This window comes from Coturnix japonica, chromosome 6, assembly GCF_001577835.2.
Source record: "Coturnix japonica isolate 7356 chromosome 6, Coturnix japonica 2.1, whole genome shotgun sequence".
Classification (NCBI taxonomy): Eukaryota; Metazoa; Chordata; class Aves; order Galliformes; family Phasianidae; genus Coturnix; species Coturnix japonica.
The window spans coordinates 31,361,766-31,375,270 of record NC_029521.1 but is presented as its reverse complement, the minus strand read 5'-3'; the positions used below and the strand labels follow the sequence as shown (position 1 = coordinate 31,375,270).

The window sequence follows — 13,505 nt, the reverse complement described above, 5'->3', positions numbered from 1 at the left end:
GTGTAAAACATCAAGATGGAGGGCAAGGCCCAAGGGAACATCACGCAGAACATCAAGATGAGGACAAGGCCCAAAAGAACACTGCAAGGAACATCAAGATGGAGGGCAAAGCTGAAGAGAAAACTGCAGCAAACACCAAGATGGAGGGCAAGGCCCAAAAGGGCATTAAAGGAACATCAAGATGGGGGCAAGGCCCAAAAGGGCACTACAAGAAACATCAAGATGGGGGGCAAGGCCCAAAAGGGCACTACAAGAAACATCAAGATGGGGGGCAAGGCCCAAAAGGGCACTACAGAAACATCAAGATGGGGGGCAAGGCAGCAGAGGAAACTGCTTGGAACTCAACATGGAATGAAAGGCTGAAGGGAATGAAGCACCAAAATGAACAACAAGGCCCATAGAATGAAGAACAGCAAAATGAGAACAAAGGAAACACTGCAGGAAATGCTGGAGAAACAGCAGAGAACAGAGGAAAAGAGAATGCAGAAGGATGAGAGCAGATATTATCATTATAATAATGGAACATTACCTTCAATTTCAGTATGGAACAGGTAAAAAGCAATTGTGTGTGCTGCCCTTACCTGCTGGGCTGAGAGTTACCATCAGCAAAGCTGGGTCTGGAGCATTCCAGGCAATGCAGGTTTCTGTTCCTCGCTGCTCTCATCAGTAGGATAGAATCCATGCTATTAGGGATAGAATAAATACTATTAGAAATAGAAGTAATGCTATTTCTAAGGGTTAAAGGTGCAGTTACTTTAAAATGGTATTTTGCACTATGATTAGAATGAAGGTTACTTAAAACAAAGGGTTAGATTTACAGATACTCTACAGAAAACTGCAATTATCACTAAATTTCCCATTAAGGCCATAAAGTTCCTGCAATTATCCCATAAAGTTCCCTTAAGGTCAAGATTACCATGAATGCTGCCTCCCAGCAAACCCCATAGAGCCAAAGGCAGCAGAACAAGCACAGAAAGCCAACAAAAGAAAAGCAAAGCAAACACCAACAGTAAGGCAAGGGCAACAGTAAGAGAACAGCCAAGGGAAAGCACAAGGGAAAGCAACAGCAAGGAGAGTGGTATGAAACACCAAGAACAGAGGGCAAAGGGAAGGCAGAGTAGGAGGCCAAATGGAAACAGCAAAAGAACACTGCAGGAACAACAAAAAGGAGGGCACGGCCCAAGAGAACATGGCAGGGAACATCAAGATGGAGAACAAGGCCCAAAAGGGCACTGCAGTAAACATCAATATACGGGGCAAGGCCCAAAAGGGCACCACAAGGAAAATGAATATGAGGGGCAAGACCCAAAAAGGCACAACTGAGAAGATTAAAACAGCACAAAGCCCAAAAGGGCACTGCAGGGAGCATTAAGATGGGGGACAAGACCCAAAAGGGCACTGCAGGGAACAACAAAATGTAAGGCAAAGCCAAGAAGTGCACTACAGGGAACATAAAGATGGGGATAAAGCCCAAAAGGGCACTGCAATACAGATCAAGATGGAAGACAAGGCCCAAGACACCACCATAGGAGGATATGTTGGAAGGCATGGCCCAGGAGAACACTGCAATGGAATGCAAGGCACCATAGAAAGCTGCAAAGCACTCCAGTATAAGAGGAAAAGCCCAAAAGAACACAGGAGGTAGCACCAAAAGAGACAAGGCTGAATAGAATGCTGAAAAGAACACCAAAAGTGAGAGCAAAGAGAACACTGCAGGAAAAGCTGGGCAATGACAGAGTGCAGAGGCAAAGAGAATGCAGAAGGATGAGAACAAACAACCCATAGGGCACCCTGCAGTGCAGAAATGAGCTCAGGAACACTAACCTTGCATCTCAGTATGGAACAGGTAAAAAGCAATTGTGTGTGCTGCCCTTACCTGCTGGGCTGAGAGTTACCATCAGCAAAGCTGGGTCCAGGCAATGCAGGTTTCTGTTCCTCGCTGCTCTCATCAGGAGCCGCACATCTCTGTGCTCTGCTGGAACCTGTTGGACACAACACAGCAATGAAGGCACTGCCCACATCTGCAGGGCAGCTCATAGACACAGCACTCACCTTGGGTTTGGTAGGGAGGGATGTTGGAACCAATAGGGCCCCATGAGACCCCATTGGAACCAATAGGGCCCCATGAGACCCCATTGGAACCAATAGGGCCCCACATAAGACCCCATTGGACCTTATAAGGTCAACAACCCAGTGCAAGACCAACCAAGGTCCTGAAATCAAACAGTCTATGAGTCCAGATGAGATGTGAGCAGAAACACGGCCAACATGGCGCTCCTTTGTAGGAAGGTAGAAGGGATGAGCCCAGGAACCGCTGAGCCATCGGTCCCACTGCTGTGCTGGGAATGACCACAAAGCAGATCCTCATAGAAGGACCCAGGGCTCATGGAAGGCAGGAGGTGATGATGGAGATCCTCATAGAAGGACCCGGGGCTCATGGAAGGCAGGAGGTGATGATGGAGATCCTCATAGAAGGACCCAGGGCTCATGGAAGGCAGGAGGTGATGATGGAGATCCTCATAGAAGGACCCAGGGCTCACAGAAGGCAGGAGGTGATGATGGAGATCCTTGTAGAAGGACCCAGGGCTCATTGAAGGCAGGAGGTGATGATGGAGATCCTCATAGAAGGACCCAGGGCTCATGGAAGGCAGGAGGTGATGATGGAGAACCAACACGGCCTCACCAAGGGCAAATCCTCATTGACTGACCTCATAGACTTCTATGATGGCACTGATACATCAGTAGACGAAGGAAGAGCTGCTGATATCATCTACTTAGACTTCAACAAGGCCTCTGATGCAGGACCCCACAGTATCCTCATGTCCAAGTGATGAAGACACCAAGTGGACGGGAAGATGATGAGATGGATGAAGAACTGGCTGTAGAACCGAGTCCAGAGAGCAGCAGCCAATGGCTCCGTGTCCAGATGGAGATGATGATGAACAGCATCCCATAGCATCCAACATTGGGGCTGATACTCTGCAATATATGAGCATAGAATCAAATGATGATCAGCACTGAGAACAAGAATGACCATCTCCATTCAACCCTCCTGCTATGGGGACAGTACCCAACCACCACACCAGGGTCCCACAGCCTCAAACACCTCTAGGGATGGAGCATCCCAAAGTGACCCATTCCACCCCCAAACCCTGCAATAAAGAAGGGATCGCTCACACCATTGTGAAGGCTGAGCCCTCCATCCAAAGGAAGCAGGCTCTAGATACGGCTCCTTCTCATACCCATCCATAAGTGCTGTTAGGAGCAATCAAAAGGAGAAGACATCAGTCCAGTAATAAAGAAGAAATTCCTTACCCCATTGCAAAGCCAAAGACTCACCATTGACCCCAAAGGAAAGGATCTCCAAGCAGAGTCGCATCCCATATGGTATCCAGAGCTCAAAAGCAGCAGGAAGGAGAATCCACTACCCCCAATGCTCCCATAGGAGCACTGAGCTGGAACTGATGCTGCCCCCTGCCCTTCCCAGCCCTTAAATACCAATCAAGGAGGGGAGGAGCCAGGCTCCAACCAATCACAATCCACCCCTCAACGGCCCCACATGGGGTTGGCCCCTCCCCTCAGCAGGTGCCCAATCAGGATGTTACATAACAGCTCCAATCAGGAACAAAGCCAAAAATTAAAGCAATAACAGGTTAATAATTATATCTACCTGTTCTTAAAGGGGAGGGTTGTGGATAGAGGAGAAACAACAGCACAGTATATGGACACGGGGGTGCAGATCTCACTCTTGCAATGGGGTGACACTGTGGGCACCGCTCTAGGGTAGATGCTGGGGGGACATTGGGAAGATGGGGGGGTTATGGGGGGGGACATTGGAATGATGGGGGGTGATGGGGGCGATGATATCATTATATAATCAGGGTGATATAATAGAAATGCTTAGTCATGGTTGGAAGCCATGATGGGGCGGGGACACAGCAGTACAGCCCAAGTGCAGGCAATGCATCCGATTGGCTGAAGGGCTGGCTCCGCCCCCTCCTGGTGCTCATATAAGGTCTGGCACCGGGGGCCAGCACTTATTTGCTGGAGCTCCTTGCTGCAGTCACATCTACCCACATGAAGAAGCTCTTCTGCTCTGTTGCTGCCTTGGACCAAGAGCTGCTGGATGGAGCTCCAGGACTTGGCTTCTCCGCCATCACATTGCTCGGCCTAGAACAGCACTACAGGAGGTGAGTTCTGGCTCTGATACTGGAATAATGCTGAGATGATGGGGGGCAGAGATGGTTGGGGGGCAGAAATGGTTTGGGGGGGATGTTGAGGTGTCTGGGGGGGGACACGGAGCTGATGTTTGACAATGAAGCTGTATGTAGATGTGGAGGTATCAATGGAGTTACACAAGGAGCCATGTTGGAAGGTGACAATGAGTAGATGAGGGACTGAATAGTGAAAAAGGAGCCATAGTAGATGAAAAGAGAACACTTAGCTACAGAAAGGGAAAGGGGGCCTCACTAAGGCAAAGGGTACTTACAGATTTATAGTTTATGTTAAGGGGGAGCAGAGAGAGGGGAATTACTCTAACCCTGCTTTTCTTGGTTTTCCTCTGCTCTAACCCCGCTTTTCTTGGTTTTCCTCCGCTCTAACCCCGCTTTTCTTGGTTTTCCTTTGCTCTAACTCTGCTTTTCTTGGTTTTCCTCCGCTCTAAACCCGCTTTTCTTGGTTTTTCTCCACTCTAACCATTCTTTTCTTGGATTTCTGCTGCTCTAACCGCGCTTTTCTTTGTTTTCTTCCTCTCTAACTTCTTTCTTGGTTTTCCTCCGCTCTAACCCCTCTTTTCTTGGTTTTCCTCCGCTCTAACTTCACTTTTCTTGGTTTTCCTCCGCTCTAACCCTGCTTTTCTTGGTTTTCCTCCACTCTAACCCCACTTTTCTTGGTTTTCCTCCACTCTAACCCTGCTTTTCTTGGTTTTCCTCTGCTCTAACCCTGCTTTTCTTGGTTTTCCTCCGCTCTAACTTCGTCTCTCTTGGTTTTCCTCCGCTCTAACCCTGCATTTCTTAGTTTTCCTCCGCTCTAACCCATCTTGCCCAGGCCAGAGGTTCAGCAGGGCGTTGTGGCACATCCCCTCTGTGCCCGAAGTGCTGCTGTGTACTGCTCAGTGCTCAATGCACTGCTGCTGTGTGCTGCTCAGTGCGCCGTTTCCTTGCCAGCCCTCCAGAGCCGACCAGCTGCAATCCAACCTGCTGCCATGCTCTGGGACCCCCAACACTGCTCCTAAAAGGTCTCCAAGGGCCACCGGCTGAACCTGGGACAGTGCCAGAACCCAGTGCCGTCTGCTGATGTGCCTCGCGAATCCTTTGGGGTCGCCCAGTGAGATGCACAGCCACCCGGCCCAGCCTCACAGCTGCCAAGCGTGCTCCTGGGGGCTCCAGTGGGGCTCCATGCGAGTCCTGCAGCACCCCATCACCCCTCCCAGCTGGTGGTTGCACTCCATGCAGGGCTCTTTGCTGCTTTTCCATGTGCCCAGCTGCACTCCACACAGCACCAGGAGAATTCAGCTGCCTGCGGCCCGACCCGTCACGCTGCAGGGTTTGTTCTGCCGCTGTGCTCCAACTGCCCCAAACCCTGCAGTGCCCCATAGCACCCCATAACCACTACCCCAAACCCTGCAGTGCCCCATAACATCCCATAGCCATTGCCCCAACCCCTGCAGTGCCCCATAGCACCCATATAACCACTTACCCCAAACCCTGCAGTGGCCCCATAGCATCCCACAGGCCACTGCCACAAACGCCCTGCATGCGCCCATAACATCCCATAGCCATTGCCCCAACCCCTGCAGTGCCCCATAGCACCCCATAACCACTACCCCAAACCCTGCAGTGCCCCATAGCATCCCACAGCCACTGCCACAACCCCTGCAGTGCCCCATTAACATCCCATAGCCACTGCCCCAAGCTCTGCCATGCCTGCTTTGCACGCTCACTTGTTCTAGTACAGAAAAGAAGCTTTTATTCAAAGGTGCATTTTTTCCTACACTGCAGCGCTGCATTTGGTTTGGGTGCTGGGGTTCGCGGGATCCTCCCATACAAAACCAATGAGAAATGAACAGCTGCTACAAAGAGGTAACAAGACGCCCTGCACACCGTTCTGCTCTTCACCCACAACTGCCAATGGTACGACACGGCTGGAAAGGGCAGATTGGTGGCTCAAAATGTCAATGAGAGGAATGTCCCAACCGCCCGGCAGGCACCGCGCCACTGCACGCTAAGGAAACCTGCAGCACCACTGCAAAGCTTGCAAGGGCTGCCATGAGCACTGCCAAATGGAGGCCACCACCTCTGCTCAACTGAACAAAGGCCTGGGGACAAAAGGGACGCTGCAGCACTGTGCCTCTCTACCAGGGTGAGAAACGGGCTGGAAACCAGGCAGCAGGAAAGCACGCAGCAGACCTCAAAGCTTTCACTGCCTGCACGTGTATGTTTCAGGGGACCCGATCCAGGGAATGCCAGGCCCATTTGCACCAACTGGCAAAGGAAGCAGCAAGGGGCAGCAAGAAACAGAGCGCACCAGATAGGAGCGTGCTGCGTTGTGTGAACGGCACGGGGTCTGAGGATAGCCATCCCACAGGGGAAGGACAAGGGGTGTGAGGACAACCATCCCACAGGGGAAGGACAGTGCTCCATCCTCATGGAGCGCAGTGAGTCTCATCCCCTGCATGGCACGCTGCTCCACACTCAGCTGCTATTTCTGCGCGGGATGGGGAGGCTCTCATGAAGGAACTTCATGCTGCCGTGCTCCGAGAAGTCAGAAACGATGTGGTTGTCTCCTCTCAGCAGCCACTTTGTAGTCAGCAGTCCTTCGATTCCTACCGGTCCGCGTGCATGGATACGAGAAGTGCTGATCCCAACCTCGGCACCTGCACAAAGCACACAAATCACACAAACTCAGCCGGCCTGCAGCAGATGTCCAGCTTGGTGCTGTGCTTGTGGCCTGACGCACAAGCCCCTCGCCGAGCTGCCTTCCTCCATCCCTCTCACTGAGCCACCTTCCTCCATCCCTCCCGCAGTGGCACAAGTTGCGCTCCCTGTTCTGCTGCAGAACTTCATCAGACAGCATTAACTGCTACGTTACAGGTTGGGCTTGTTCATACTGCTGGCTGCGGGCTGGGCTACAGTTTGTGCTGCACTTCCTCCCTGTAAGCCTCATGTGCCGCAGACCCAGCAGAAGCTGAGCATGGCTTTAGGAGCACGGCAGCATCTGCCACAGCTCCCACATCACAGCAAACCCTGCCCTCATCTCTGCTGCGTCCTCCTCCTGGCTCCTGTGTTCAGCTGGAACGGAGTCCAGTTCTGAGCAGTGTCTGGCACGGTCCTGCCTGGGATTAAGGGCAGGTGCGACGCTGCTGACACAGCCACGTCCAAGTTGCTACTGTTGGTTCACGCCGTGTCTGCGGCTGCTCAGCTTCTCATGAGGTTGTGCCAGCACAAGAGGCTGGGGGGGGCTAGAACCCGGAGAAGGGATGGACTTCCCATCGTGTGCCACACTCTAACCTGTACAACCGGGGAGCCGGCCGGGCTGACACCACTCAGAGAGTAGCAGCAGCGCATTGTGCTAGGCAGCGGGTGCTATGCCAAGGAACTGCTCTGTGCACCGCCTGCCCCACCGCACTCCTTCCCCATCCTCCTTCTGTCCTATGAACTGCCTCCAACCCAACCCAGGAAGGCACTTTTTATCCACCAGCTCTCTCTCTAACGCCACAAGCAAAGGAGTGGCCGAGCAACCAAACAGCGCTGAGCTGCTCTCTGAGTCACAGCACAGCACTCATTGAGCTGCCCTGTGGCTGAAAGCAGACGGCAGAGGAAGAAGCACATGGCAACAAAGCGCAGCACTCACTCACCGAGTCCGAAGCGATACCCATCAGAGAAGCGCGTGCTGGTGTTCCAGAAGACACACGCGCTGTCCACGTGCTGCAGGAAGAACTCGGCAGTTTCCTCTGGAAGAAGCAGAGAACAGAAGATGCTCAGAGGAAGAGCTGCGCTCTGACAAGCAGCACCTCGCGTGGCCAGCAGGCACAAGGGCAGAACTTTCACAAGGAACAGCCGGACGGTCTCTGAGGTCTCTGAACAGCCCGCCTGCAAGTGCCCCCATAGGTGAGTCCCAGTGCTCTCATCAGGCAGACACAACTGCAGACGTTACAAGAGGTCCATCATGGCAAGGAAAGAAGTGGAAAGATGCTGGATTGTAACTACAGCCCAGACACTACCAAGCAGCTCAGCTGTACCACCAGGGTAAAGCAGAGCAGCCCCACATCACATTTTGCTGCCAGACAGCTGCGTCGCTTGTTCGGCTCCCCATCGCAAACACAACTGCTCCAAACAACGGAGAATACCATATAACGTTGATATCGTGAATCAGACTTGGCAAACAGAACACAGAACCCCCATGAGAGCAGCTACCAAACCCAGCTTAGCACAGAACAGGCAGGAATGAAGCACCGCTGGGCAGAGCTGTGCAAGTCTGTGTGCTGCAGCAGACACAACTCTCCCTAAGGCTGTAAGCTTTGTAAGCCGCAGGTCAGTCTCCCTTCACAATAAGACCAAGAGTGAAATGAGACCGGCATCCCGTTTGTGCCCCAGTGAGTCCCTGACGCGACAGCTCTGGGTGCTAACAGCCTACAGTATGAAATGCATGCACACCTTTTCTGCCACTCCTAAAAGCTTTGCAGGACATGAAGTACAGGAGCAGAAGCTCAAATCTCACTCAGCTGAGCCACAAAGCAGCACAAGCTCACTGCCACTGAGCCTCAGCTGCACTAAAGCCTGGACCGAGACTCGTCATTTGGCTGGGAGCAGCTCTCGCACTGTTTTCAACCAGCACAGCATCCAAACTGCATGTGAAACAGGAACAGGAGCAGCTCAGAGGAACATCAGTTCAACTGGGAACTGAGATAAATGCAACTCGTAAACTACAGGCGCAGAACTGCAAAATAAGGGACTGGGAGGGTGGGGGACATGGGGGAAAGCATCTGTGCTCCTTGTTTGTGAGACACAGAAATGACGTGAGAAGACAAAGCAGCCGCAGTCCCATTTCCCCATTCCCAGCACAGCAGCTCAGCCCTTCACCCCACGGTGGCCCAAACACAGCTCACGGTTCAGGAGATGCTCCTGCATAACCGCCCAGTGCAGCACTGCAGCGCAAAGCCATTTACCTGGCAACAGCAGGCAAGGCCTGATCCAGAACCACGCCAACAGGAAGCAATGCAACCAGCTACACCAGCACAGAGAGCAAAAGCAAAGCAGGAAAGAAAAGAAACAAAGTGCCCACCAACCGTTTTCTGTGATGATAACATCGGTGTGAGAACTGCCGTACTTGTGGATATGTTCAACAGCCTCTCGCACACCGTCCACCACCTCAATGCAGCATGCCAGGTCCCCATATTCAGTGCGGAGAGATTTCACTTCCGAGGGGCTGAAGGTCAAGTAGGAGGCAAACTTGGGGCCGGCGTGAATCTTCACCTGCGACAGCAGAACTATGCTGTGATTGTGACCACACCAACCATCTCCAGGTGAACGTGTGAGCTTGCTACCCCAGGTCTGCCTAGGATGGATGCTGCTCCTTCAGAGCGGACCCTACAGCGACACGCTCTGGTTTGTGCCCAGAAAAAAGCAGTGCCCTGCTGACACCTGCCTGCTGCTGAACGGCACTCGGCCAGTTCTAAGGCTCCCTTCCTTTTCCCACAGTGAGAAGGTCAGGGGTGTGCAAAAAGAGGGGAGGGGACACGGCTGCAACAGCTGACCATACCATAGGAACATCCCACCTTGTGTAACGCCAAACCCAGAAGCTGCCTTTGGATTAAAGCAGACCTAGCTCAGGGACGGACCAGCACCGGTCCTAAACCAGCAGCGAGCAGCCGCCATCTCATCCTTTGTCCCGTCCTCCTCTTTTCTTCTCTCTTTCTCTCTCTTTGCTAACTGAGCCACATTGTTTCCCGTGGATTTTCCTCCTCTTGCTCCTCTTCCACATGGGGGAAGCGAGAGAAGAGTTGGACTATCAGCTGCTGACTGCTCTTAAAACACGTGTTCACCCAACGTTGAGTAAGGGTAACTGAGCCTGCATTACAGAGTTTCCAGAGGCTCAGCAGCCCCAGCCAGCAATAAGGACGGCAGCAGACACGTTACACCGACTGTCTATGGTGCCATGCTCCCAGCTCAGGGCTCACCTCTAGTTGTTGAGAGCAGTTGTGCTACTCAGAGAGATGCATCAGGCAGGAGTTCACTGTGGCACAACTCACCGTGGCAGAACTGCACCCAGCTCATCTTCTCTCTTTTCAAAGGGCAGGCGCAGCACCAACGGCCACTACAGCAAACCTTCCTTCCTGCTCACAACTTGCACCCACAGGAGTCGTTACCTGCGCCCACCCTTTTGCTCTGTAAATTTGCACCAGTCCTCTGAAGCGTTTGTTCCAGACAGAAAAGAACGAGCATCCAAAAGGAGCTGAGTCCTTGCATGGGTCTGCACAGACCTCCCAAGGGAAATCCAACACAGCACCAACCGCCGAGTTCGGCCCCAATAGCCCCACACCTGAACGGTGACACGGGGCAAGCGCTGAGCTCCGCTTCCTGTGGACAGCAATGGGAGCCACGGGGACAGCGCGGGGCTGTGCTGCGACATGGCTGGATGGGCTGCTCAGGAGGCATTTGGAAGCGGAGTGGGAACAGCCCAGCCAAGCACGGATGGGCCACACCAGGCAGTGGGCACGGCCCCAACTGCCGGAGCTCTGAAATACGGGCTGTGGGTGCTGCTGTGTGCAGCACATGGCACTGAAATACAGAGTTCAGGTGCTGCTGTGTGCAGCTGCAGGTCAGACAGGTGACTCTTGGGGTCTTACAAGTCACCCCATTTCATCACTCTGCAACTCTTCAGAACCAGAATGGCAGAGAAATCCCAACAGAAATGAGACAAAGGAAACTGTGACCGGGCAAACATGAGCAAAAACTGAGTTTCACGAGTCTGTTGCAAGAGGCACAAAGTGGAATCCAGCACTAAATCCCTTCCAGCAGAGGACTGTTAAGCGAAGCACTGTAAGGTGGCGTTTCCTCACCCAGCTGCCAACCGCGCTGAGCGCACAGCCCTGCCCAGCATGGAGCGTTTCTCACTGCCTGCTCAGAGCACACGGCAGCGCCACCACATCATCCTGCAGCATCATGGCTGGGCAGCTGCATGCTGCTACCAGCGCAACAGCCATAGCGTTCCTCCCCTCTGAGGCGCAGAGCCACAGCCTTTGCTCTGCCCTTCCTGGAACACAACCAAACAAGATGTAAACCAACCCAATGCAGCAGGTGAGGACCTGCTCCTGCCTTCACGCAAAGGGCAGCTTCCCCAACTGCAATCCTTTAATCATCATCGAAACACAGGGCCTGTTTCACCCCATTTTCCTGCATTAACTACTGCCCAAACAGCATTAAACGCTCACTGCTGTATGAAAAATCCTCTTTTCATGCGCAGCTTCAAGTACTTAACCAATATATTCACCTCCTGATGCATCTCTGCTACCTTTACTGGCAAAGCATTGCTCACGTCAAGGCAATGAAGTCATATGGGGGCCTTTCACGTGACAGTCAGAAGGACAGGTGGGAAGAAAGGCACGCCATGTCAAAGGTTTAAGACAAAAAGCAGATGAAGCAAATTCTGAAAGAAGAAAAACAAAACGGCAATGGGCTAGAGTAAGGAGGCAACTAGAAGCAAACAGATCCAGTAAGAACCAGCCTTAGGTCTAGGAAGAAACAAGCAATTAAGTCAGAGTGAAGAGGAGCAGGGAAGGGTTGTGGATATGCTCCTCCATGGCAGAACCATTATTTTGTGACGTAGAAGGAAGCATCAGCATCCCAGGAATGGCACACAGGCACCCTAAAGGAGCTGCTTTCTGCTCATTCCCATGGGACAGCTTGGCGCCGTGAGAAGAAGCCAAAAGAATTCTCTATGAAGCTCATCTGCATCTACAAAGAGCCGCGTGGGTAACTTTAGCATTACAGCATCACAGAATGACGCAGGGTTACGTCAGCTTGACCAAACACTTCCAAAATGTTACAAAGTACAGAAATCAGGACAAATAAAACCACGAGTAGCCATGACTGACCTGTTCCACTCTCAGCATGTCTATGATCTGATCAAACAGCGGCGTCCTCAGCAAGTCTCGGTGAATTAAGAGTGTTTCCAGAGCATTGCAGGCAGCAGGATATTCACACTTCGAGTCTCTAACTGAGGTTTAAGAGTAGAGAATGGGTCACGTAACGTTTGCGACAAGACCTTGGCACAGCACACGGATTAGCAGTTATCAAAAGCTCATCACACAGTCCAAGCGTGAAGCCCCATTACACCCACAACTCCAGTCACCCCAAACTGCTTACTTATTCGCGTGACCTTTTCAACGCTGGCATCCACGTCCACATACACGTGGCAGATTCCTTCACTGTGCCCCATCACAGGGATTCCCTTTGCAGCCTTCTGTATGTCCCTGACCAGCTGGGATGAACCACGCGGGATGATAAGATCTATCAGCTTATCCAAGCGGCACAGATCTTCCACTTCCTCTCTGGTATTAACCTGTGCAAGTTGTGACACAAGTGGTCCATAGCCTGAAGCTTTACGTGTTCCTCCTACACACAGCAGAATAGCACCCATTTGGCTCTAGGCTCTTACCAGTTGCACTGCATCCTTGACTCCGTGAATTGAAAGCGCTTCCTGAGTCAGGTGATGCAGGATTTGATTGCTATAAGTTGCCTCTTTTCCTCCTTTAAGCAGCAAACCATTTCCACTGGCGATGGCCAAAGCAGAAACCTGTCAGAAAGGAACACGAGGACAGACAGACAAACAAGGGAATGAGGACAAGTCAAAGCCATCCACCTCTTCTCTGAGAACAGAGCCCACCAAACAGGGTTGGAACAGAGTTCTGGGTTCTGCCGTTGGTCGGTACCGACCTAAAGCACCAACCAACAGAACGTGACCCCAGAAACGAACCATCTCAATGTGTCAGGCACAAACTGGAGTCCTTGGAGCACTGCTGGCAGAGGGTCACCGCACCAAACAAGACTTAACCCCGGGCAGCAGCTCCAGCAGGAGCTGCACAGCTACATAAAATAACCTCAGACTCCAGAATCCTTCTGCTCATTGGGAATGGAAGCAGCCACTCAGCTCCTTCTCTGAGGAACTTTTCATGGTGCTGTCTAAAACCCAAACACCGCAGACAACACCTGAGATTAGTGCAGAGGGAAGAAAAACAACTCGAGATGGCAGGCAAATGTGAGAGCAACGTTACCACATTGCTCTCACATTTACAATCAGAAGGAACTTACTGACCTCGTTGTCAGCCTGTTTATGGCACCAGATTTCACATCTTTTAAGTCCAGCACCACAAGAGGACAACTGAACATCTGCATTCAGCAATAGAACCAGACCTGAACTGACTGCTGAGCTGGGCAGAGAATCATAGAACCACAGAGTGAATGAGCTGGGTTCTGTGCTGCGTTTTTCAACAGCTGTTCCTAGCA

The 13,505-nt window shown here is 52.1% G+C and overlaps 1 protein-coding gene and 1 long non-coding RNA gene across 10 annotated transcripts in view; one reads left to right on the top strand and one right to left on the bottom strand.

Annotated features, from left to right (window-relative positions):
* Nucleotides 1–2,396: 2,396 nt before the first annotated feature.
* On the top strand, nucleotides 2,397–4,484 carry LOC116653611. Its single transcript, XR_004307769.1, has 2 exons — nucleotides 2,397–2,501; nucleotides 2,655–4,484. It is a non-coding gene; the product is annotated as an uncharacterized LOC116653611 (long non-coding RNA).
* Nucleotides 4,485–5,941: 1,457 nt separating this feature from the next.
* ALDH18A1 (aldehyde dehydrogenase 18 family member A1) overlaps nucleotides 5,942–13,505 on the bottom strand; it is a 34,862-nt gene continuing 27,298 nt past the window's right edge. For 8 of the 9 annotated variants that reach the window (XM_015867571.2, XM_032445318.1, XM_032445320.1 and 5 more), the window contains 6 exons: nucleotides 12,658–12,795; nucleotides 12,366–12,561; nucleotides 12,095–12,216; nucleotides 9,287–9,473; nucleotides 7,856–7,951; nucleotides 5,942–6,874 (listed from right to left, as the gene is read on the bottom strand). In XM_015867571.2, coding sequence (XP_015723057.1) covers nucleotides 6,693–6,874; nucleotides 7,856–7,951; nucleotides 9,287–9,473; nucleotides 12,095–12,216; nucleotides 12,366–12,561; nucleotides 12,658–12,795 — 921 coding nt within the window. In that variant the 3' untranslated portion in view covers nucleotides 5,942–6,692. The remainder of the gene's footprint in view (nucleotides 6,875–7,855; nucleotides 7,952–9,286; nucleotides 9,474–12,094; nucleotides 12,217–12,365; nucleotides 12,562–12,657; nucleotides 12,796–13,505) is intronic. The other variant, XM_032445322.1, reaches the window with a different exon arrangement.